Source organism: Rissa tridactyla, chromosome 8 (genome assembly GCF_028500815.1).
Source record: "Rissa tridactyla isolate bRisTri1 chromosome 8, bRisTri1.patW.cur.20221130, whole genome shotgun sequence".
NCBI lineage: Eukaryota > Metazoa > Chordata > Aves > Charadriiformes > Laridae > Rissa > Rissa tridactyla.
Window position 1 is genome coordinate 3,202,787 of NC_071473.1, and position 23,931 is coordinate 3,226,717.

General features: G+C 48.1%; 1 protein-coding gene across 1 annotated transcript; it reads left to right on the top strand.

Moving 5' to 3' along the window:
- The first annotated feature begins 94 nt into the window (after positions 1–94).
- On the top strand, positions 95–23,516 carry LOC128913270 (kinesin-like protein KIF19). Its single transcript, XM_054210471.1, has 21 exons — positions 95–2,338; positions 2,757–2,859; positions 5,350–5,430; positions 7,675–7,785; positions 8,711–8,798; positions 9,393–9,529; positions 9,772–9,897; positions 10,905–11,099; positions 11,712–11,864; positions 12,752–12,874; positions 13,550–13,691; positions 14,655–14,829; positions 15,847–16,039; positions 16,601–16,871; positions 17,043–17,164; positions 17,990–18,132; positions 18,562–18,667; positions 19,331–19,789; positions 20,127–20,280; positions 20,903–21,010; positions 21,567–23,516. Exons 1-21 carry the CDS (start codon positions 2,274–2,276, stop codon positions 21,641–21,643), a joined length of 3,132 nt encoding a protein of 1,043 aa, XP_054066446.1. The 5' UTR covers positions 95–2,273; the 3' UTR covers positions 21,644–23,516.
- Positions 23,517–23,931: the final 415 nt, after the last annotated feature.

The following is a 23,931-nucleotide window of genomic DNA, read 5'->3' on the forward strand; positions in this document are numbered from 1 at the left end:
TGAATGATGAAAGTCAAACATACCCACAGTAATAGGAGTGTGTTGGCTGTATTGACTATAAGATTGCTTTGGATATTTTTTAAAATCTCGGTTCCTCTTGGCTTGTCTGGTTTTGTGTCGTGGCTTGGTTTTTACAGTGACGGTACGGCCCATTAATCTGACAAGTTGACCTGTTCACTATAGTGGAGCGACTGGAAAATGAGTGGATTTCTTAAACTATTTGCAAACCGATACTAGCCTCAGGAATTTCTGGATTAGTCTGAGTCTTATTAGTGAACATTGCAAACTTTCAGAGAAATGCTCTGTACACACATGCCTTATGCTCCCTCTTAGAATACCTACTTTCATTTCTAAAGCCCTTTGTGCTCAGAGGGGAAACGTGAATTTAAAGCTGGTGGAGCAACTTCTCTGTACTTGTATTTATGGGTAGAAATTCTTTTCTGGATATTGTCAGAGCAGTGAAAGAGATTGCTGGCCTGCTGCTTGCCCTTTGAGGGGAGAGGAGAGCGAGGATGTTCCTGTCTCCTCCTGAGCTGGCCAGTGGAATGGCTACTGTGAGCTGCCTTGGCTGGCTGTTTTTAAACCCTGAGGTCGCTCACACAGCGGTGTCTGGCAGATCTGCAGTGGAAGGCAGAGAGCACCCGTTGGGCACGGGGTAGCCCCACGTGGCTGGAAGCAGCCAAGGGACAGTCACGTTTTTAGTGCTCACTTTTCTTTGTCCTTAGGTGAACTTGCTGTGGTAGCAAATGCAGGAACCCCTCAATTGACTCCCATGTTCTCTTCACCAGGGAGACTCTACAAAATAATTGTTCCATAATGACGATACTGACTTAGTTTCAATAATTCACTCTTAAACCGGCGGGTGGCTTGTGTTTTTTTTTTTTTCCAGAAGCCTATATTAGTTTCCAGTTTTCTGCATTTGTTGATTCGTAATCAATATATATAGATGATTAAAGTTTTGTCCACAATATTTACCAAGCTCATCTCAACTGGACTGGAAAAAAAATATTTACTTTCTGGCAAAACAATGCAGAAGAACTTCTAGCACATCAAAGTTTTCCAGTAATGGCTTGAACTTCTATAGCGGGAATCAGTTCAGTTACCCTTTAGTTGGGAAGAGCTGACTTCTCAACCATTTTCTAAGTTATGAATTGAGTTAAAAGGGTATTTTTTTTTCCCCCCTGTCTCCACGCAATGAAGTTTTAATTAGGCTATTGTGTTCTATTCCTTGCCACTTTCAAAGTAAAGAAATGTGATGCCGATGTTAAACAAATTGAGTTCTCATCTAACACGTTCTCTGATGGTTCTCTCTGATCATCAGTTGCTGGGTGGGGTGGGGCACGGGAAACAAAGAAAAAACCTAAAACTTGATGCTCCTGTTGGAGCTTTGGAAGCTGCCAAGATGTCCTGACCAGCAGTTAAGGCCTATTTTCCTCGGTAATGCTGGCATTTCTAATGCTGCTCCCTTGAATTGCTATGTCTTCTCTGTAGTGTTTCTTATTGCAGATGGTTTTTGCAAACTATGTGCTCCTAAAATATCCGTATGGGTATGTATTTGGTAAACTAGTCCATTTGGCAAATTGGAATAACACGAGGACTTGTAGTAGGGAGGAAGAGTCTTGTTGGATTGAACCCATGGTGGTTTGTAGCTTCAAGTTTTCAGCCAGCGCCTCACCAGGGCTTCTGAAGGGTGGTCAGAACAGGAGCGGGTTTGTAGGTCCTGTAGAGAGAGATGGACAGATGGGGGGGAAAACAGCTTCCAAAAGGCAGTTGTACCTCCAGTGAATGCCTTCAAGGGCCCAGAATGTGGGCTGGGGGGAGAGAGAGGGGAAACAACCCTTGAGCATTAAGTAGGATAGTATCTCTCGTTGTGTCTGTTAACGTATTGTCTTAAGTGTTTTTAATGATTGTTCTTAAATAGCAGGATTAACTGGAACAATTCATATAATCCCAGTCTAGTCTCTGCTTTCACAGTCTTTATTTTGAATTTGTAATAAAGAAACATTCTCATGACCTTTTAACCATCTACAGCCCTTAATGCAAACTTCATAGAGCAAGTTTTGTTCACTTGGTATACCAAGTTTTAACTTCTTAAATTCTAATATTTTTTAATAAAGCCTTACTGTAACTTTTATGAGCTTTGACTTGTTTACTGTCAATAAATACTGAAGGCAAAAGGTGATCCTGTGGGGTTTTTTTTAATAGATTGTTGTAATGAATGGACTGAGGCTAAACGTGCTGAAGGATTGATTGCCTTGCTGAACGTAGGAGCGATGCCCCTGTGCGTGAAGAGACAATACCATGGAAGCTTGTACTTGGCTCAGGGAGGCAGCAAACGGTCTTGATGGCTGTTGGCAGTTCTTGTGCAGGGCTGGAGGGGCTCGGGTGCTTCTTGCCCAGCTTTTGGTGGGGCTGTGGACTCTGGTTGTACTGCGTGTTTGATCCTAGGGGAAGTCTGGCATCCTAGAGGGCAGAAAATGAAGGCTGTGGGCTGCTCATCAAGGGTGTGCAGATGGATTTGCGTGTAAAGAACTAATTTGGGCATGCAGGTGGGTCATGTTGCTTATCCTGACCCCCTTCACTGTGTCCCGTGGTGGCACGCAGCTTCCTGGGGTTCAATATTTCACTGCTGCCTCTCCTCCTGCTGTCCCCGCAGCCATCTCCTGGGGGAAGCGCAGGTGTTGCTTCTCCCTTCCCCAGGGAGGGTGATTGCTGCTGCTGCTGCCTCTGAACCGTTCCATCTCCTGCCTCTGCAGCCTTCTGAAGATCTCCGACTCGATGTGCACCTCCCTGGGCGAACCACCCAGCCCTGAGCCGGCATTGTCTGGCAGCTTGGCCATGAAGGAGCAGCAGCTTACGGTGAGTCCTCTTGCTTAGGGGAGGACATGGGATGGGGAGGAGCAGCTGGGTTGTACCCAGTTCCAGCATCCTTCCTGTGGCATTCCCCAGTTGTCCTCTGGTGTTCCTGGGCTCTTTGTGCAATGCTCTGTGTCATTTAAAGCAAAAGTTGTGTATAAGTACCCTGCAGAGGAGAAAAACCTACAGTAGGGGAGGTGAGGAGGGGTAACCAGGCAGGTGGTGGGTCTAAGTCCTCCTTGAACAGGGGTTTTCAGCGTGCCCATCTCTGGGATGTGTTTGAGTGACAGATTCATAATAAGCAGCTGGGATTTATGGTCCTGTCTGAGCCCTCACTGTTGCTCCGGGACCTCGGCATCTCTCTGTGGTGATCAGAGGAAGAGCAGTGCTTTGAAAATGTAATCTTTTCCCAAGTCTTAACCTTCAACCCTGTGGCTCTGTTAAACGGGAGCACTGCCCTCATGCTGTGCTGAAACACAACTGAGGCGGACACAGCAACCTCTGCTCAAAGTGGAATCGCTTAGAATAAAGTCACTAGTATCTAGAATACCTCGCATTCCTCTCTAATGCAAAAAAACCTTAGTACTTGGTGTGACCCGTCTCCACATGCTGCTTATTTGGGTTTGTTTTCTTGCCCTCGGTGGCCAGAGCCAAATACAGGGATTAACCGGACTATTCCGGAGGTTAAGGCTGTTTGAGAGGGATTTGCACTGTCCGCTGTCCCTTCTGCAGGACTTGTGATTATGGTGTGTGAGATATTTCCAAATGCTTCAAAAAGATGAGTTCAGCCCATGGGAATGAGATGCAACTCAGACGAGTTCAGGGAGATGAAGCAGCGAAGATAATTGCTGCATTCTTGCGAATATTAAAAGCTTTCCAAAGCCAGGGAGCCCCCCTGTGCTCTGAGATATTCACAGTGAAGAAATGTTCCTTTGCTGTTGCTGGAACTGCTCAGAAATGTGTACTACAGTGCTCAGGACTCAGAGCTGTTCGTGAAATGCCCATTAAATTGACGTGTAGCTTGTTATTGTGGAAATAAATCTGGTTCCTATAGTAACTAGTTTCCCGTGACTGGTGGGGCTGCAGAACAAGTCTGTTTCAATAATTGCACGCCCTCCTGATGAGGCATCATTTCTGTGCATTGTGCGGTGTTTTATCAGCATCGACTCTCCTGGCAGGAGCTGCTAAGGCGATGCTGCTGGAGTTTATGAAAGGGAAAACAGCTATGGAAAGGTGAAAATAGAATTTTTCAAATCTCTATCATTAGCTGAGACGCCAAGGGCAGCTTTTAGGTGGGATTTCGAATTGGTAGTCTTCTCTGGAGGGGAAGAGAGAGGGAATTCTGCCCCTCTGCTCTGGGAACACCAACAGCAGAAGGACACGGAGCTGTTGGAGCGGGGCCAGAGGAGGCCCCGGAGCTGCTGGAAGGGCTGGAGCCCCTCTGCTGTGAGGACAGGCTGAGAGAGCTGGGGGGGGTTCAGCCTGGAGGAGAGAAGGCTCCGGGGAGACCTTATTGCAGGCTTTCGGTACTTAAAGGGGGCTACCGGAAAGACGGGGACAAACTTTTTATCAGGGCCAGTTGCCATAGGACACGGGGTAATGGCTTTAAACTAAAAGAGTTGAGATTTAGACTAGATGTAAGGAAGACATTTTTTTACAGTGAGGGTGGTGAAACCCTGGCCCAGGTCGCCCAGAGAGGTGGTAGATGCCCCATCCCTGGAAACATTCCAGGTCAGGTTGGACGGGGCTCTGAGCAACATGATCTGGTTGAAGATGCCTCTGCTCATGGTGGGGGGTTGGACTAGATGGCCTTTAAAAAGGTCCCTTCCAACCCAAACCATTCTATGAAAATGGAGTACCGTGTTTCTGACTGATTGAGCTGTGGCACAAGGCACTGGCAGTTAATTGCTACTTTATAATCCCTCCAGTCCTGCGATGAATTCCAGCTTCCGAGGAACCCCGCGGGACCTGCACAGATCAGGGCCAACTTGCTCTGATCTGGTTGAACAGGCTCATAATGATCGCTACCTGGGATTAAACAAAATGGGTACTTAGCGAAATGCAATTCCCTTTCTTTGTCACGGATAACTTTAATCAGTGTTTTGGGAACACGGGGGAGTCTGTAGGCGTGCTCAGCTCTACGGCTGTCGGTACCACGGTCCCAGATCTCTGAAGGTTCCCGCTGGCAGCAGCGATGACACGGCTGAGTTCGTTCTGCCGCCTTCTCTGTCAATCAGCTGGAGCCTCACTGGGTTGGAGACAGAAACAGGGGAAGAGGGAGGAAGAACTTGTCAAGATAAAAGTGCAAATCATGGGAGAATTAACTGGTTTAAACTTTATAAACTTTCTTAAACACTCCAGGCCCTAAGCTTAAGGTTTTAAGATTGATTGGCGGCAGAGATGCAGCGAGAAACTGTAGATGCTGCTTGCGTGGAGCTGGTGAGTCTGGGTGGCCCCAGCAGGCACGAGCCCCGTGTTTGTCCTTGTCTGCAGGTGGCCCTTCGCATCCGTCCCATCAGCCAGGCGGAAGCGGAGGAGGGAGCTGCCCTCGTGGCTCGCAGCGTGGGCGTGCAGGTGAGCTGGGGCTGTGCTGGGGCAGGGGGAGAGCCCCCGTGGCCGGGGGGGCCTCCAGGTACCACCTCGCACCACCACGAGGTCCGGCTCTTCTGGTTCCCGAACACTTGCGTTCAAATCCCACCTTGCTGGGACACGGCGGAGATACAGCGTCCCCTGCAAACATCACTTCGCCAGTTCTGCACCTTTCACCTCTTGCTCCTCTTTTTAAGACTGCAGGATTACCTTCTCTATGTCGCTACATCTATTTACATATTTTTATTGTGCCCTTGTTATTTACCTTCTTTCCCAGTGTAAATCCCATTATTTTCTATCGTGCTTCAGCTGATCTTTCTCTGAACCCTTTCTGAATCCTCGATAATTCTGTAACACATCTTCTCTCTTGTTTCCACGCAGTAGTCAAACGAGAGCAGCCCTCAGAAGCTAAAAGAGAGCATGAATCTCTCTTTCCTCTTTATGGATTATCTTACAAATGCAATTTTTGTTCAGCACCTTACTGGCAAAACATCCTCGTCCCCCCCCTTTTCTTTTTTTAAAGCAGCCATTAACCTCACACGGATATCGACTTTATTTTTATACAGCTTATTCAGACTTGCATCATCTGCCCCGAGATCTGTTTTCTCTAATGGAAATCTGGGAAGGAAATGTGCATTACATTAGTCTGAGTAACTTCTATCTTAATAATGCAAATAACTGTAATTATGGCAGCAAATTAATTGACTGGGCAGTTGAAGTACTTAGATTTCTTGGTGTATTTTGATTTACATCGTGTTCCCGGCTATTTTTACTCCCAGCCTAACTCATTTAGAACTGCTTCTGTCTGATCATTAATCTTAACTCAAAATTGACTCTATCAGTGTCTTCTTATGTTTTAATGCTTCCATGCGATAGCAGAAAATCTCTGCCATTAGAACGCTGCCAGTTAGACAAGGTGGGAGCCCCGGATTGGAAGAGAAGGTCTCTCTTGGATGCCTAGACATGTGGATTTTGCTGTGAGCAAAATTTGGATGTAACAAGGACTCAGTAAAAGGGGCCTGAACATGTTTACAGAGCAAATTTCTAAAGGAAACAAGCTGATCTCATTCTCCAAGCTCTGCTCTTGGCTGTCGCACTTGCATGTGCACATGATTATGTGTCAGCCCATCTTCTGCAGGCAAATGCCGCTGAGGATGAACCAGGAGTTCCCTTCAGAGTTTATTCTTGTGTTGTTTCAGGTTATAAGACCTGAGCCTGAACCAGTGAAAACTAAAGAATTTTAAAAAAAAAAAGGAAAAAAAAAAAGTCATTTGAAAACTTGCAGATCGAAATTAGAGATACTTGTCAGAGACTTGCAATTTAGCAGGAAATGCAAAAGAAAAAGCAAAACCAACGTCTTGACATTTCCTGGACGCCTGTGGGCACTTGGCCTGGGCACTTGTCTGTCTCCCATGCCTGGCGCACCGATGCAGTTCTGCTGTCGGTCAAGTGGTGGTTGATCTATGCTTTAATTGCTTATCTAATGATCTGTTTACCTGAGAGAGAGTGGAAGCTGCTCTGGAGTAGGAGGCACAGGGTTCTCTGTCCCTTCCCTTGAGGCTTGAGCATCTCCTTCCGAGCCCTTTCAGTGGAGGAGAAAGAATACCGTTCTTCACAGTAATTACATACGGTGATAATTATGCACTAAAATAGATCCTAAGGGACTGAAAAGAATCAGAACCGGTTCTGCAACCTGCTGCAACTCCTCTCCCACCTTTGTTTTTTCCTTAATAAAAGCCAGAAATGGAATTAAGTTTCTGTCCTTGAGCAATGCAGATATTTCTATCATCCTTCTGCAGGAAAGGCTTTGGAAGATGACTTTGGGCACTTTTGCTCCCAAGGAACTTAACTATTTTCTTTCACAGCTCCTCGGTCCGAATGTTGGCTGATGGTTGAGGTAAGAGGCTGTGTCCCCTTGCTGCTTGCGTGGGGGCTGGTGGGGTGACACGTCCCTGCAGCCACTGCTGTTGCCCAACGCCAGCGACTGTTTCGCTGCACAACGGACCTTTAAAGCATTTTGCAGCAGCTGCTCGTTCTCCAAATTACAGGAGTTGCGACATCGGTTGTGAAACAAAGCTTGTCGGCCTCCACACCCTGCATGTAAGGGCGTTATCCACGCAAAGCTGTAGCAGAATGTTCCTTTGGCCCAGAGATGCTCTACGGAAACCCGACAGGCTCTGAACCAAACCCAGAGGTAACGGCTCTTCTTCTGACTTTATCTTATAACAGAGGGTGGTCCTGATGGATCCAAGCGAAGACCCAGATGACATCCTGCGAGCTAACAGATCCCGAGAAAAAACATTTGTATTTGACATGGTTTTTGATCACAGAGCAACCCAGGTAACATCCTTCCCCTTTGTTTTAACCAAAAGGCTTAACATTAGAAGTGCTTTCCCTGCTGAGATGGATGTTCTTGGCAAGTGAGTAGAACTGCACATCCCAGAGGCCACATGTCGCCCAGATAAAAGGTGACGGTGCTGAATGCAAGAGGACCGGGAGGGTTTTGCTTTTGTCGGAGAAGCAGAGGGACACGTGCCGCATTCAGCCTGCCTCTCCCCCCGGCACGGGCACACCCCAGAGGCAACGCACCCGAGCAGAGACGAAAAGCTTTGTCTCCCGAGGTCCCCGGTGACTGAGATCATTGTCACGTCGCCTGGCTCCTGCTCGCACACTTATTCCCTGTGCCCCTCTTGTTCTGCAGGCTCACGAAGGAGCTCTGGTGCCCCTGCTGAGCCATGCCTTGCAGGCAGACGTACGGTGCGGTACGAGGATTCCATCAGCACCTGCGTTGCGTGATGGCCACCATGCGACTGCAGCCTTGCTAATCGCCAGCGGTTCAGTTGTCTGCTTTCTCTTGCACGTGAAACTTCAGTGTAGCACCCTTCTATGCCAGCTAAGACATTTTTGGAGGCCCAATGGCACTCCTCAATAAAGGTCGCAGAGAGAACCTGCTCCCTTCTTGAGCAGACACAAATTAAAAACAAAGCATTCCATGTTCACAGTCCAAGAAAAAATAATCAAATTTAAGGGCATTTATTTTAGTAAGCTCCTGCACCTTTGCCTGCCTTTAGAAAATTCAATAAACCTCAGTGCTTTTCTGCTTATTTTGATGATGTGTCAAAAATTCATATGGTTCGCGAATTGTTCCAAAGCCCAGGAAATTTGTAAAACATAGTGAGAAAATCACGGGGAATGCAATTATGTATGGATTGTTTGGACAGCTGCTATGCCTGACCATAAGTTCATGCTTTTTTGACTGAATTAGGAGGAAGTATACGTGTCCACGACCAAAAGCCTGATAGGAGGAGTCATTTCTGGCTACAATGCAACCATTTTTGCATACGGTCCAACAGGTACAGTAGTCCCCGTAGCCGTACTGCTCCAGGTGAATAAAATACATCTGCACAAACCAGAAATGAACTATAATGCCAATTACCTGCTTACTGTTGAGGACGAGACTGAAGCATTAAAATACCATTCTCATCAGGAAGCGTGGATCTTCCCTTCGTGTTAAAGGAACAGCAAAGCTGCGCTGTTTGAGGTGTCACTTAGCTGGGGGGGAATTCAGTGGAGACAAATCTTCCTGTTAAGGAGGGGGAGGAGATGATGAGGGCATCCGTGCAACGCTGGAGACTGATCTCAGGGGAACAGACACAGCTGCAGAAAGCACCTATAGACGATATGAAAACATATTTCTACCCTAGCTCTGAACACCTCGGTGGGCGGCTAACCTACCTGTCTGCCCATCTGCAGGTTCTTTTCCTACCCATTTTGGATGGCACGTGCCATGTCTTTCCTGCGGCAGTGTCATTGTGGGGTGAGAAACAGGAGTAACTGGAGGAAGTTTGGGGCCAAAGGACAGAAATCAGAAGAAAATTGGGCTTTATTTGTTGTGGAAACTTGCTCATATGGAATTTGGTCTTTGCTCTTCTTTATATCTTTAATAGGCACAGGAAAAACCTACACCATGCTCGGGACGGACTGTGAACCGGGGATTTACATCCGCACTCTTGAGGACCTCTTTAAGGCCCTTGAAGCTACCGCCGAGGAGATGGATTACACAGTCTCCATGTCCTACCTGGAGGTGAAGTGTCCGTGCTGCCTCAGATCCAGGCTCTGTGGGAGTTCAGGAAGCCCATGGGAGCAGGTGTAATGGGAAGCAGGGTGTCCAAGTCTATCCATCACACGGTGCTCCCCTCGAGTTGTACAGCTCTAACCTTCCCTTCTTCCTTTCCACCACAAAGAAAACAGGATCAACTCAACCCTCTTTGCAGATCTAAGGACCCAATGCCAGTCTCACACCAACTGCTCATTTCCTACCCTCAGATCTATAATGAAGTGATCCGTGACCTCCTGAGCCCGTCCTCGGGGTTCTTAGACCTGAGAGAGGACTCCAGAGGCAACATCCAGATAGCAGGAATTACAGAAGTCTCCACTACAAATGCTCAGGAGGTACCTGGGGCTACAGCCCATGGTGAGGAGAAAGGGAGGGGGGTTTTGCTCGTGTGCAACAGTGCTTTAAAATTACTTGACACCTTCCCATTGCCTGTGCCTTACTTGGTAGCAAGGAACTTGTGTAGCAGGACCTCGGTGGAACTGGATTCTGGATTAATGTGATGGAAAGGGCTGATCATGGGGCCATAGCTGGGGTTGAAATCCCCAGCTAACCTCCTGCTAGCTCTGCTGCCCCAGGGTGCACACTGCTTTCCTGGAAGGACAAGAGTGCTTTGATTTGGGTACGCATCTGTCAACAAACCATTTGGAGAGGGAGAAGAAATAACGAAACCCCCTTGATACGCACTTCTCCATGTGCCTTGGACATGAGATAAACAGACCTCCCAGGAAAACAGCCCCAAACCCAGCAAACCCACACTTGCAAGGTCACAAGCCAAAGAGGAAGATCTGGGGAAAATCAACAGCAAAAGCCCCGCTAGTGTGAGCGGGACCAGAGTTGTCCTGTGCCCTGGGTGAGGCGGTCAGTCTGCTGCTAGTCGTGCTATGGCTTGGGCAGAGCTGTACATAGAATCACAGAAAGGTTCAGGTTAGAAGGGACCTTAAAGCCCACCCAGTGCCACCCCCTGCCCTGGGCAGGGACAATCCCACCAGCCCAGGTTGCTCCAAGCCCCGTCCAACCTGGCCTTGAACCCCTCCAGGGATGGGGCAGCCACAGCTTCTCTGGGCAACCTGGGCCAGGGGCTCACCACCCTCGCAGCAAAGAATTTCTTCGTAATATCTCACCTAAATCTCCCCTCTTTCAGTTTAAAACCATTCCCCCTCATCCCGTGGCTCCCCTCCCTGATCCAGAGTCCCCTCCCCAGCTTTCCTGGAGCCCCTTTAGGGACTGTAAGGGGCTCTAAGGTCTCCCCGGAGCCTTCTCTTCTCCAGGCTGAACCCCCCCAGCTCTCTCAGCCTGTCCTCACAGCAGAGGACATCTCTGTGTGCTTTTCTGTGTCATTTAGATCATGCAGCTGTTAACAAAAGGAAACAAGCAGCGCACCCAGGAGCCCACTGCTGCCAACAAGACGTCCTCCCGCTCGCACGCAGTGCTGCAGGTGATGGTGACGCAGAAAAGCCGAAGGCAGGCAATCGGCGAGGAAATGAGGATTGGGAAGCTTTTCATGGTCGACTTGGCAGGGTCAGAGAGAGCAGCCCAGGTACAGCTAGATCTCAGCAGCTTTTGGTGAGACCAGGCTGGATTCCCTGGATTCCCTCCCTGTCCTCATCCCTGGGGGAACCAGCACTGTGTGTTTCTGTCGCTTTAGAGCAGTAGTTTGTACCTGAGACAGGCTAAAAATAGAGGAAGTTTGATGGTATTGGTAATGTCTTTTATTAGATCAGCTAGTATCGTTGGAAAAATGTGAACCAGCTTTTGGGTGCAGCCTTTTCTCAGGCCTGAAAAAGCCGCAGCGGATTTCACACGTATAGAGAAGCTGAGGTCTGTTCGGCAGGGATCGGCTGGGCTGTCGGAGAGAAAGCTGGTACCAGTGGAAGGGAGGGATGCTGGTGGGTGGAAAATAAGGCAGCTGGCTCCTATGGGAAGGAGGAAACACTGGAACTTGGGGAGGTGATTTGAGGGAGAGAGATTTTACATACTCAGTACTTCTGCTGAGCCCAGGAATTCTGGAGTGATGTAGTTATGCATCTTAATTTCTGAAATCATCTTTAGGAAAAAATTAATAGCTGCCTTCTAAAAACCAAGAGGCACGGACCCACCATTCTGAAGCGTGTGCTCTGCCTGTCTGTCCCCCTTCCCTCCCTCCCAACAGACCCAGAACCAGGGCAAGAGGATGAAGGAAGGAGCCCACATCAACCGCTCGCTGCTGGCTTTGGGCAACTGCATCAACGCTTTGAGCGAGAAGGGGGGGAGCCGGGCCCAGTTTGTCAATTTTCGCGACAGCAAACTCACACGCCTGCTGAAGGTACTGTCCTTCGTGGGCCAGCAAAGAGCTCGGCTGCTATCACCACGCAAATCAGACAGGGCTTGAGTGCTGATCCTTGAGGATCTCTGCGCGTTGTCTTTATCCAGCTTGGAATGCTCCTCCGGGATCTTGCATGAGCTTTGCAAAGCAATCAGGGCTTGACTCAGACGGTGCTGACTCTATAATCAGTATGTTGTCTTGTCATCTGCGCTGTTAAGGAAGGATGTCCTACAGGGTTAAGGAAATCCTATAGATTTGTATTGTATGTCTCTAAGCTTACAGGTGATAAGCATTTTCTTTTTTTCTTTTTTTTAATGAACTTACTGCCTCTGAGTGTTTCATCCCTTCTATAAGATTTGGCTGAAATTGGCCAATAAATTTGGATGTTGAGAGTGACTATGTGCTGTCACAAGTTGTATCCCCCTTAGGAAATCGGGAAGGTTGCAGGCAGGCTCCTTGCTACACTGGTTATTGTATGGATCCTTCACAACGTCATTTAGGAACCTCACCTCAAGCCTTGGTGCTGAGCTACCACCGCTGCTGCCTGACAGATGTGTTTTCTAGAGGATGGTGGGGAGGAGAAGGGATGGAGAAAAAGGCAGGTTTCTGTTGTGAGCAGCTTTGAGAAGCTGCCAGCGTATTTGTGGGAATTGCGATTTTTCTTGCAAAAATTCTTCCTTTGTAGGAAGTTAATTACTTATTGATTTTTGCTGTTGATGGAGAGAGAGCCTAATGAATGGTCTTTTACCAGCACTTCCTTCACTCCTAATTGGGATTCTCCATCAGAATCTCAATGAGCCGCAGGGGTACCCAGCTGCGGTGGTTACCACCAAGCAGCAAGCCCCTGTCGTGTCCATACTAACCACATCCGCACTGCATCCCTCTAGGACTCATTAGGGGGCAACAGCAGGACGGTTATGATCGCACACATCAGCCCAGCCAGCACCTCCTTTGAAGAGTCTCGCATGACCTTGATCTATGCCTATCGAGCAAAAAACATCAAGACGCAGGTAAATGGGGAAACAACTCGCGAGGGGGTGGGGGTTGGAGATTAAAAGCTTGCAAAGCGGAAATAGAAGATGTAGCAGATGAAGGGAGAACAGACTTCAGGAGGTGTAGAAGCTCAGTGTGAGTGATAGAAGAGAAGCAGAGGAACGGAACAGTGGAAAGCAAATTGTGTAGGTCATGGATGAGAAGAGGAATATGAGAGCCAGAACTAGGGAGCAAAATGATGGAAAGGCAGAGGATGATGTCCCTGGCATGGACCTGGGCGCAGAACATAAGGAATGATGGGTGGAAGATGGCTATTAGGAGGACAACGTATGGGGAATCTCACAGTGGGGATGCTGGGCCTCGAAGAGGAACTGAGGGGCTGCAGGAAGGAGGAATAAAATGGAGAGGCTTGTGGGGTGAAAGATGATGAACAGTGATCTACAACAGGGTTTTCACTCTTTGTGGATCTCTGTTTTCCCTGTGGACACAAGGTCCCTGGCTTTTCTCTGTTGCCTTCTGGGAATTTCCCAGAATTAGGGAAAACCACTAATCTACAGTCTCCCCACTCCTGAGGACAGATTCTTCACCACTGCAGGATTCAGGGCCCATCCAACCAAAAGCGTAGCTTTGTTTGCAGCCCTTGTACCAATAACGGACCATGGGACAAATGCTCACGTGTTCTGGCTCACCAGGTAAAATGTAACCTGCGGAATGTTGACCAATACACCAGCATCATTGCGGACCTCCGCAGGGAGATCGAGCATCTGAAGGAGAGGGTCAAAAACCAGGAGAAGGAGAAAAGTACAGCCAGCGCTGACCTCAGGGATCTGCAAGGTAGAGCCAGGAGCAAGAACTGTTCTGGGGTATCTGGAGGGAAGGGACCTGCGAGAGGAGCCGTGTGGATGTGTTGTAGCACTTGGTGGGCCTCCATGTATATGTAGCTGGGGGAAGCTGGTTCAGCAATGCTTGCGGAGAACACCGTGTGATGGGCAGGGGAAATGAAGTTGTTCTTCTGTGTGAGCCTGTCTCTGATGTGCTGCGAGATGCTGGACAACACATTCAACCTTCTCAGCATCTTCCCTAATATTAAAATGTGTTAAATTTCACAAACCTGCCCTTGAAAAGAGCTTTGACATCAAGTGGTGGCATTTGCTCTGGGAAGTCCTGACTCTTACAGAGAGGTGACCAAGTTTGTAGCCTGCGTCACTGCAGGCTCTGAAGCTGTGTCAGGACACGGAACTCTGTTGTATGGTTCATTGCACTTAATAAAAAATAAAAAATAAAAAAAATAGGGAGGGGGGCAGGGCAAAGCTTTTAAAGCATCAATTGTTCTGCCCTGGGGATTGTTCCTTTTGTCAGGGATTGTTCCTTTTGTCAGTGAATCTGGCAAGGAATGAAATAAAAATAGTCAAGTTCTCTGACAGACAAGACACGAGGTATAATGGGTCTCTGCCACCAATACCCAAGGTCATTTCTAGATAACAAGCACAGAAAACCGATACCTTTTTGGTTTTGGCAAGTGGAAAGGGGGAAGAGATGTCCCTGCAATGCAGTATCCTCTTAGTACTCACAAAAGCAGTAACAATGAGACCTATTTACTGCTAATAATACAATCATAAAGATATATCGGATTTCTTAAGAACATGATTAATTTCAAGAGACTGCAGAATGAAGCAGTCCTATAAATGAACACCTTGTAACACGTGGACTGAGTGACTTGGTCCCAAAGTAGTTTTGTGGGGGCTTGGCAGAGGTTTACCTGGCCTAATGTCAGGTCAGAAATGTCTTCTCCTGCAGCAGAGAGGCACCAAGGCGCTGAGGCACACAGTCCTCAGGTGATGAACACCTTGCGGGCACAGCTGATGGGGGCTTTCAGGGAGCAAATGGAGATGCGTCGCAGCCTGATGGAGCTGGAAAACACCAACATTGAGCTGCACATTGATACCTGCAGGCACCTCCTAACAATCACAGAGTGAGTACCTCCTTGGCTTTCAGCACGACTTATACGTGGGACCTCCAAACTCACCATGAGAAATGCCAATATCCCATGGTCCCCCCAACAAAAATGACAAAAAGATGAGATCAAGTGTAGGTTTGAGATTTACCTATGTGATGAGATAAAACTTGGGAGGGTGGTGGTCTGCAAAAGGTACCCAGGGATTTAAGGTAGATTAAGTCCATGCGACTCTGAGCCTTAGATTAAGGTGCTATATTTGCAACGGGTGATTTCTGTGATTGAGAAACACATCCCTAATCCCTCCTGCTGCTTGTAAGGAGGCTGCAGCCCACACATGGTGCTGCACTCGAGTGCAATTGCCTGGTGTAGCTCCATAAGGCAACCAGCTGCCTCCAGCATCAAGTTTAAGCTCAAGACCAACAGTATAAACGGTAGATACCTCACCTCTATTTGGACCTTATTCTCGGCTTGTGTTTTAATGGAAAAAACTGGATGTCAGCACAGACTGGGATTGTCCTTCCATGGTCCAGTCATCCTGTGTTTGTGAAGTGTTTTCCATACAGATGCACTGCATCTGGGCATGATTTTATGTCAGAGAAAGCAGGATGATCCCTTTCTTCTGGATAAACTATAAGTAGGTGTCAGTTCCCTGTCATTATCACTAGTCACCCACCTAATGCTGCTGTAAAATTTATGGTGCCTTAGGCTTTGGGTCATTTTTAGTTAAAACAATCTTCAGGACACTCGAGATGTTCAACAAGTACCTGTGAATAGGCAACAGTTTGTGTTCAGTGGAGAAAAGCACTGTTCTTGCCATGGGAAGATGGCACAGGAGGCCTGTCTTAGAGACTTCCAAACGTGAGGAAGCTAATTGTGTCCTTCTGCATGGCTTGTCCAGCTCCAGAGCAGCCTGGACTAATTAGTTCTGCTGCCGTCATGCAAGAAGGAGTTGGACAGACACGATGAAGGGCTGTGCGTGCGTCATTAGAGTTATGTCACCATGTCCCAGAAGTTCCTTTCTTTTTGTGCCAGCAGCTGGGAACGAGAGAAGGCTCAGGGTGCATGCAAGTGTGACAAGCCAGCAAAGGAGGAGAAAGGTGAAAACACAGAGGAGGAAGACAGGGAAGTGGATATCGTGGATTCACCTGAACCTCATGAAGTTACGGTAGCAAGAGAAGAGATCAACCTGCTGCTGGCAGAGCAGCGCAAGACGGCAGCCCTGAAGGTGGGGAGGTGAAGGTGCCCTTATGGTCACAGCTCTGACCTCTGCCCGGCGGGTGCCTGGGGGCAGGATGGCAGCAGTGTACCTCGGAGAGGCTCTGCTGGTTTGGGGTGAGCACCGCAAAAGTAGCCTGGCACCTGTGTTGCAGCTGGGCTCCTAGATACTCTGGGCTGCTGAAGGAAGCAGCACGGCAACACTGATGTTTGCATCCTGCCGTTGTCCCTCTGTTTTTTAGGATGTGGGAAAATCACAAACCCATTTCCCCTTTCAGGGACATTTTGAGGGTTTGTCACTCACTCGTTGTTCAATGTTTTGGTAATCATTTTCGGTGATTATTTTTTTGGCAACTAACGTTAACGTTTGTGAGCTCCTCTAGGCAAGGACTATGCGTCTGGATACATCTGCCATGCCTGAAACATGGTGGCTGCTAGTAGAATACGCAAAAGACTTTTTGTAGCTGTTACTTTAATCTCAGCGTGAAGGACACAGCAGAGACTTGCTCAGATGCCTTTGCTATCCCAAGAAGCCGCACTGCCTTGACAACCCCCTGTCTATCTCTTTCAGACAGAGCTGGAGCAGCACTTAGCAAATGCCAAGGAAAAAGCTTCCCAGATGGAGGAGTTTTTCCCCAGACAAATCACCAGTGAGGATCAGCAGGAGGTGCTAAGGCTCCTCTGCAGAGCCCATGAGCTTGAGCTTGGCAACACAGAGCTGCAGACAAATACACTGTACAAGGAGAATCTATTGTGCCAAAAGGATTTTGTGATCCAGCAACTGCAGCAGCACATGCTGCTCTGTGAAGAAATTATTCAGCAGCAGCAGATGCTGATACAAGGTAAAGCAGCACCTGTGGTCCTGCTCTGTCATTATCTTTGAGCTTTGTTTTCTGATGCCAAAGTGGAGAACAGTCCACCCAGAAAACCTTGTCTCAGATGTCATGACTCCACAGTTCTCAGCTGCTTCTTAAGGAGTGATCTTTAACTCTTTCCCCCCACCTCTGCTCCAGCCCAGAACATTCCTGTCCCAGAGACACTGGTGAGGTTACACCACCTGCACCTCTCTGAGCTGGAGGAGGGGACACTGAACCGCCTGCTTCTGCTACACTCGGTGATGTCCGGCATGCTCAGGGTAAGGCAGAGCAGACCCTTGTGCTGGAGAATCCATGTCGCCCCATCCTCTTGTGTCATGGCCATAGATTCACACACACACGAAGCCTGCTAGGTCCTGCTGCCAGTCAGGAGCTGCACAGAGCTTTGTTTTAGGAACATGCTGTCTCTGGAGCTCTGCTCTCCTTCCCTTTGACTCAAGATAGATAATAAGGCTTTTAGGGATTAAAAAATGACCCAGGCAGGGCTGTGCATGAGCCAGCGTGTTCATTCTCCCAGTTGCTGTTGATTTAGATTTGAGAGAGATGACTGTGGCTTGGTGGCAAGCAGAAAAGCAAAGGTTAGGTGGCCAAACGTGCAACTCTACAAGCAACTGCTGAAGGAGACCATCCCCTTTGGAGGCCTCTGCTTGCTCACGGCACAGTTGTTATTAAGGTTCTCAGGCCTTTCATGCAAGAAGGGGAAGATACTGCTGGCCTCTTTGTCTTTGGAAAACTTGTGTGTTTTGAGACGCTAAGCGGCTGCCAGGAAATTGCCAGAGTCTTCAGCAGGGAGTCCAACCAGCAGTGTCTCCTGTTTATTATGATTGCCTAGAATGAGCAGGACAAGGAGTTGGGTTTCACCTTGAATAATAAACTTACTGATAGTCATGTTGTCATATGAGAAATTAAACTACTTTGGGTGCCCTTCCACAGGAGAGGAGCAAATAGCAGGTGGCTGGAACTATGGAAAAGCACACGAGGGATCAAGAGTGTCTTTGTGACTGCAGGCTGGGAGCCAGGGCTAGAGGAGGGGCTTTACAGTGAGAAAAATCTGCTGAAGATCTCATTCTTCCCTCTTCCTGCAGCCCCACAACAGCCCTTCTCTGGATGTAAGTCAGCATCTGGATCCTAATAAAGATGGGGTCAGAAAGGATCTACCTGAGAACGTGAAGGACCTTCCATGGGGGATGAAGTTTGATATTCCCTCCATCACCCTTGAGTCAGACAGGTAACGTGAATCCTTCTTATTATTCTCTAGGGCATGGGGACCTGGCAGCTCCCAGCTAAGTCCCCAGAGCTGGGCGATATCGAACTGGAAGAACCTCCAGAAACTGGAATCTGTAAGAAAAGAGTTTCCTGGTATACTGCTCTTGTGAAGTAGCTCTGTGTTTTAACAGGAACCTTCTCTGCAGAGAGGGCTATGGGAGATGTTTGGATTTGCATCTCTTGACTGGCAAGCATTTAAACCAAATAAAGTAGCAAGGTTTGTGAGGATGGGGGGACAAAATCTCTCTCCTTCATGAATCCTGAAGTTCTTCCTTGCTGCTTTCTTTATTACATTTACCAGGCTTCTGTCTCTCATTGAAACATGTTTCATCTCTCCCTGTTGATAAAGGGCCCATGCCCCCGTTAACCTCTTGGCATATTTTTTTCACAGTGGCAGTTGCAGATCACCTAAGACCGCACCCCATAGGAAGGAGGGGTCTCTGGATACCCATCTCAGCCCAACTTTCTCTGGTTTGCCAAAAAGCCCAGTTCAGCAGGTTGGTATGGCAGGAATTGAATTCAAGGTGCATTTGTCATGGATAGCACCTTCCTCTTGTGACAGCAGAACATGCACAGCAGCCGAATCTATTGTATGTGAGGAAGAGAAACCTTGGAAGGCAACAAAATCACTCCCAGAGCACTGGCCTTGGGTTTAAGGCCTGAGATTCATTTAAGAGGCCAAGGCTTAGCTGCCACCTCCAGTTTGGGCTCTCCCTCTCCGTGAAACACGCGGTCTCTAGTGTGTCCAGCAGAGTGACAGGCGTTGGAAATAGGGATGCACCATACAACGCATGGTCTGGTGTGAGGGGACCTGTGTTGTCCAGGATGACCACCTCCTTTTATACCATTAACTGATCTGCTCGGCCCTGATTTGATGACTATCTGGTGAGACCAATTTCACCCAGCACCCTGGAACAGGAGGGAGAGGTAGGAGCTCATTAGCCTCTTGCTTGTGGGCTGACTTGTTTTGTAGCCATGGCTCTATACAGGAGATATATAATCAAAAAGCTTTGCCTTTGTTTGTCCATACATAGCAGCTGTTACAACAATATTTCAGGTGAAATATAATGTCTTCCAAATGTTTGAAAGCACTTTGAAGGGGAAAAGAATAAAAGCTTTGAACGGAAAGCAAATTATGCTGCAATTGCTTTGATTTTTAGCAGAAACCAACAGGTGTTGCTGCAGGAAAGATGACTCCCAGGCTGCGTTCGCCCACCTCTCTAGACTCGCATGGGAAAAAGTTACCTGCAGACATTGCTGCTCTTCCACTGAGTCTGGAGACCTTGAAGGAAATTGCTGCCAACACCAAAAGCATCTCCCTCATTGCAGCCAGTCGCCGTTCCAGAGCCCAACAGAGAGACCTTGGGAGCGAAGCCTCCTCAGCTCGCTCCTCTGAGGAGGATACGCTTGAGCTGAAGTATCTCGAGGCTGGTTCCACCCCAGATTGTCAGATGAGAGACAGTGCAACTGTGGGGAGTTTGTTGTTGGAGCCCGCAGCTGGGAGCCAGCTGTGCTGCCTGGCCAGGGGAGCACTGAAGAACAAGAGGGACCAGGAGCTGCCTGCTGAGAGGACAGCCAGAAAGAAAAGATCTCGCTCTCTCGAACCAAACTTCCACAGGGTAGGTCCTTTGTGTTTCTTTCTAATGGGGGTCGAGCAGAAGGCATAGACCCAGTGGAGATAGGGTGGGTTTTAAATACGGTAAGAGAAAGAAACAGTACAAACTGCATGAGGAAACAAATTAAATATCGTTATTCTTCTATAATGCCCTGCCTAAAGTCGGGTGTGAAGGGAATATTTTTGGTACAACGTTATCATGGTTTGAGGCAAAACAGAACCATCTTTCTGCTCAGTAATTTTATTTCTTAGCTAAGCCTCTTCTAACTCAACAGAGTTGAGGCAACAATCAGAGGTGAGAGACATCACCACTGAGGTTAACTCGACTTGGTGTCTTTCAGACCTTGAAAGTTAAGCACTGGACTCCCTCAAGCCCCAGTACAGACCAAGCTGGTGAGAACCACCTGCGCCGAGCTAGACTCTTCCATCAGTCAAAAGCTGCGAGTAGCATATCCATTGCCACAAAGGTCAAGGTTCCTATCGGCCACCATTCAGGTAGGGGACAAAGAGCCGCTGGAGACATCCTGCATCAGCTCTGTTGGAAAAGATGGGTTGTCATGTGAGAAATAAACCAGAGGAAAAGCTAATGACCAGAACTATTAATAATCTGACCTTAATTTTTTTTTTTAATATTGTCTAAGTAGCTTTTGCTGGGTAAGAAAGCATATCCTTTGTAGACCGCTATGCCTCTGTGACCTAGGGGGAAGAATTAGTGTTCAGTTGGGTTCACGTGCAACAAGGTGCTGATCTCAGTGTAGTCATTCAGAGTTTCAAACCCAAACCAAGCCTCAGCAAGGAGACTGAGACGTGACAGGCTGCACTGACTGTCCGTCAGCTTCAGTTGTTTTGCCTTGTCCAGACACAGAAGGTCGGGATGAGTTTAGGGGAACCGGGTACCCAAATCCTATTGAAACAAAGCCAGGATCCTTCCCCCTTCTGCCAAGGGGTGCTAATTAGTCTCTTAGATATTTTTTTAATTTAAAAAGTGGTTAACTTTTGATTTATAACGCTGCAACTTATTTTGGCTAGCTACTACAAACCCCACACATTGCAAAATGTTTTTTAAACTGTGTTCTGCTCCCATCATATATAACGAAGTACTCCCTGTCTTTGATAGAGGGGACTCCACTAGAGGTGCCACCAAAAGACGATGCTCCCGCAGGCACCATCCAGCAGAGCAACGCTGGTCGCGTCAAAGCACGGGTCCTACAGAAGCAACTCAAGGGTGAGTACATGAAATATCAGGCTGGCTGGCTCAGGAGGCACTACGATGTTCTTCAGCACTTGCTCTGTTGCAATTTGAACCTAAAAAGCTGGAAGTGCAACACAAACGGTCCAGTTGGGAAAGCAGTCACATGGGTATGGGGTTTACGGCCAAGTTTTAAGTGTGGGTTTTTTTTTTTTTTTTTTTTTTGCAACAGATGACATGGGCAATGTTCCAGAATGAGTTACACTCTTACACTCCATTTCCTTCTTAGCCAAAAATAACCTCCTAGGAAGAGAAAATAACGTTTGCAGAGGTGTTCACAAACCTAGTCTAATCCATATGTGAAGTACAAAATTTAACCTGAGCTAGCCATGTGACAACACACTGCTTCCACTGAAGGCATCGCCTTGGGATATTCCTGAGGCAGCGATGCGCATATCCCAGTGCCTTTGCCAAGCTCTCCCCCCCACAGCCCGTGGCAATCTGTCTCTTCCCCGTTTTGACTGGCAATGAGACTCAAGTTGAAGTGTGAGAAACTTGACTGAGTGAGTACTTCATCTTCCCTTGCTTGCAGGGCCTGCAGATGGTGCCAGCAGTCGGCAAAAGCAGCAGCCTGTCACCTGCCCGGGGAACCAGCCGAAACCTAAATAGAAGTCCCTGGAGGAGCAGGACCCTCTGGCCCCAAGGGATTGCAACTTCCAGACTGCTGGAAGTCGGGGAAGCAGGCGCAGGGGGAGTGCGCCTTAACATGTATTTTAGCTTTTGTGTTGTGATGCTGAAAAGCAGAGGGAGAGGGACCTTCTACATTGTATAATACTTTTTCCACATCCCTACTGCAAGTCTCTGCTCTCTGTACTGTGCGCTCTAGCTGTTAGCTTCAGTTTAAGACAAGTAGGGTGTTAACAGAGTCCAAGAGAAGAGGAAAACCTCATTTTCCCAGCAGCATTTGCCTCCCAGAAGATGTCAGCATGGAACCCAAGCCGCCTTTTTTCCCAGAGCAAAAGCGTGGATGCCACCCATGCATCCAGAAGGCTCCCCGACTATTAAAACCAAATGTAAATGCCTGAGAAATAGTTTCCCCTTTCCTCCCCGCTGTCCCTGTGTGTTGCTGTGAAGCCGGGAGGTGTAACGCACGCCTGGAATGCTGTTTGGGTGAGCAGATGTTTGGCTGTGAGAGCAGCCGGAGATTGCTGCAAGCTCTTTTCCATCTACAGAGCATTTCAGATCTGACTGAGCCGGGAGAAGCAGCATGGTGATAGGTGAAGACCCTGATAAGAGCTAGCCTGGAGGTAAACCGCGGGAATGTGTTTTTCTTTTCGGAACAAACACCTCCAGCGAGCAGCCTTCCCCATAGGGGGCTTTTTAAAAGTATTTTCCCTGCTTTTTAAATATGCTGCAAATAAAGTGATTCTGGCCATTGCACTGAATAAATAGTGACTCCATGCCCTGAACAGGAGTGGCTTTCCTCCTGGGGTTGCTGAAGTATGGAAGATGACGATCTCAGGTAGGTTCATGCATTTTTCACATGGATGAAGAACCTCTTTTTACAGCTGAATTCTCCTACGTGCTCGTTCTGCCTTGCTGTGAGAGCCCAGGCACGCTCCCTCTCCTCCTTTGCTACCTGTCAAGATGGGGAGGGATAGCTCACTCCAGGGCTGAGGAAACTTTAAATTACTTATATTTATAAAATGCTATGAACCCCTGAAGTAGGGATGCAATGCGAGTGTGTAAGATGGCATAAGCAAACGGCCAATTTTCCTTGTGAAACAGAAAGAAGCAGGAAGATGTGTGATTGCAAAGTAGAAAGGTTAGGAAAACTTGTTCCCCGTGGCTGACTATTTCACATAAACAAAGATATAAAAAAAGGACACACAGATAAAATAAGCACAGACTGTGTGTAAAACAAACCTGTGCCAGCAGCTCCTGAGCCAAGCCTCTATTTACAAGACCTCACGTGACCTGCAAGCACTGAAGGACCAAAAGTGAGGGAAAACAGAGTTTTCCAAGCGTGTGCATCTCCACTAAATACCTTTGGTCTGAGTCACCATGAAGAGTTGCAGTGTTTGGAGCTATTTCATGCGAAGAGTAAGACATTTGAGCCGAATGCATTGGTTTGAGGCTGTATCGCTGAAAGGAGGTTGTGTAACAGAGGTTGACGATTTGCCATGACTCTTGTGAAGAACACGGAGCCCCGTGATGTACTGATTTCCCTGTTTGTTAAAACCTACATTTTAAGTCTGTTAATAAATGTTAAAGCTGGGGATTGGAGATAGGGGAGGTGGAATTTGCAAATTATCATTTGTAGCTTTGGGCATGGCTGGAGGTGAGGTTGCAGCCCATCTCCTGCGTGAAGTGAGACCATGCTCATTATCGGTGCTGGACTAAGGGCTTTTGGATTTGATTACCCTCAATCACAAGTGATACGAGCAGCAAAGGGGCCTTGAAGTCTTCTGGGCTTTTCCAGCAGCGTTTTCTACACTTTCTCTACCCCCAGTTATTTATACTTTGCTCCCAATAAAGACTGCTGGGCTATAACACAAAAGGTTGTTTGGGTTTTTTTTTTCCACAAAACAGCTTGAAACAGACTGTGAGCCCCAACAAAGCAGCGGTGTCAGGATGAGGGACGCTGTGTCCCCCTTAGGCCTGGGGCTGCTGCCGCCTCGTCCACTGCTGGGCCCCAGTCGCCAGGGTTACGGTGGGGCCTGAGTCCCCCACACAGCCCGTAACCCATTTAAAAATGAGTTTTAGCTTAAACTTTCCCAGTGTAATTGCCCGCGGGGGGTGGGGGGGGTGGTTGGCCACGCAGCCCCGTTTCGGAGCTTTGTGAGGAGCCTCCTCTCCTCAGTGACACTGCTCCCGCTCTCTCTCCGCCTGTGAGAAGGAGCCGGGGGCTGATGTGCCCGGAGCAGCCGCTCCCGACCCGGCCTCCGACCCCTCCC

Excerpts from the sequence above, each read along its gene's own strand:
- LOC128913270 (XM_054210471.1), top strand. The coding sequence starts at position 2,274 with ATGCCCCTGTGCGTGAAGAGACAATACCATGGAAGCTTGTACTTGGCT. Across the intron at positions 9,898-10,904 it reads CCACTACAAATGCTCAGGAG|ATCATGCAGCTGTTAACAAA; the intron begins GTACCTGGGGCT and ends TGTGTCATTTAG. Across the intron at positions 17,165-17,989 it reads TGATGTCCGGCATGCTCAGG|CCCCACAACAGCCCTTCTCT; the intron begins GTAAGGCAGAGC and ends CTCTTCCTGCAG.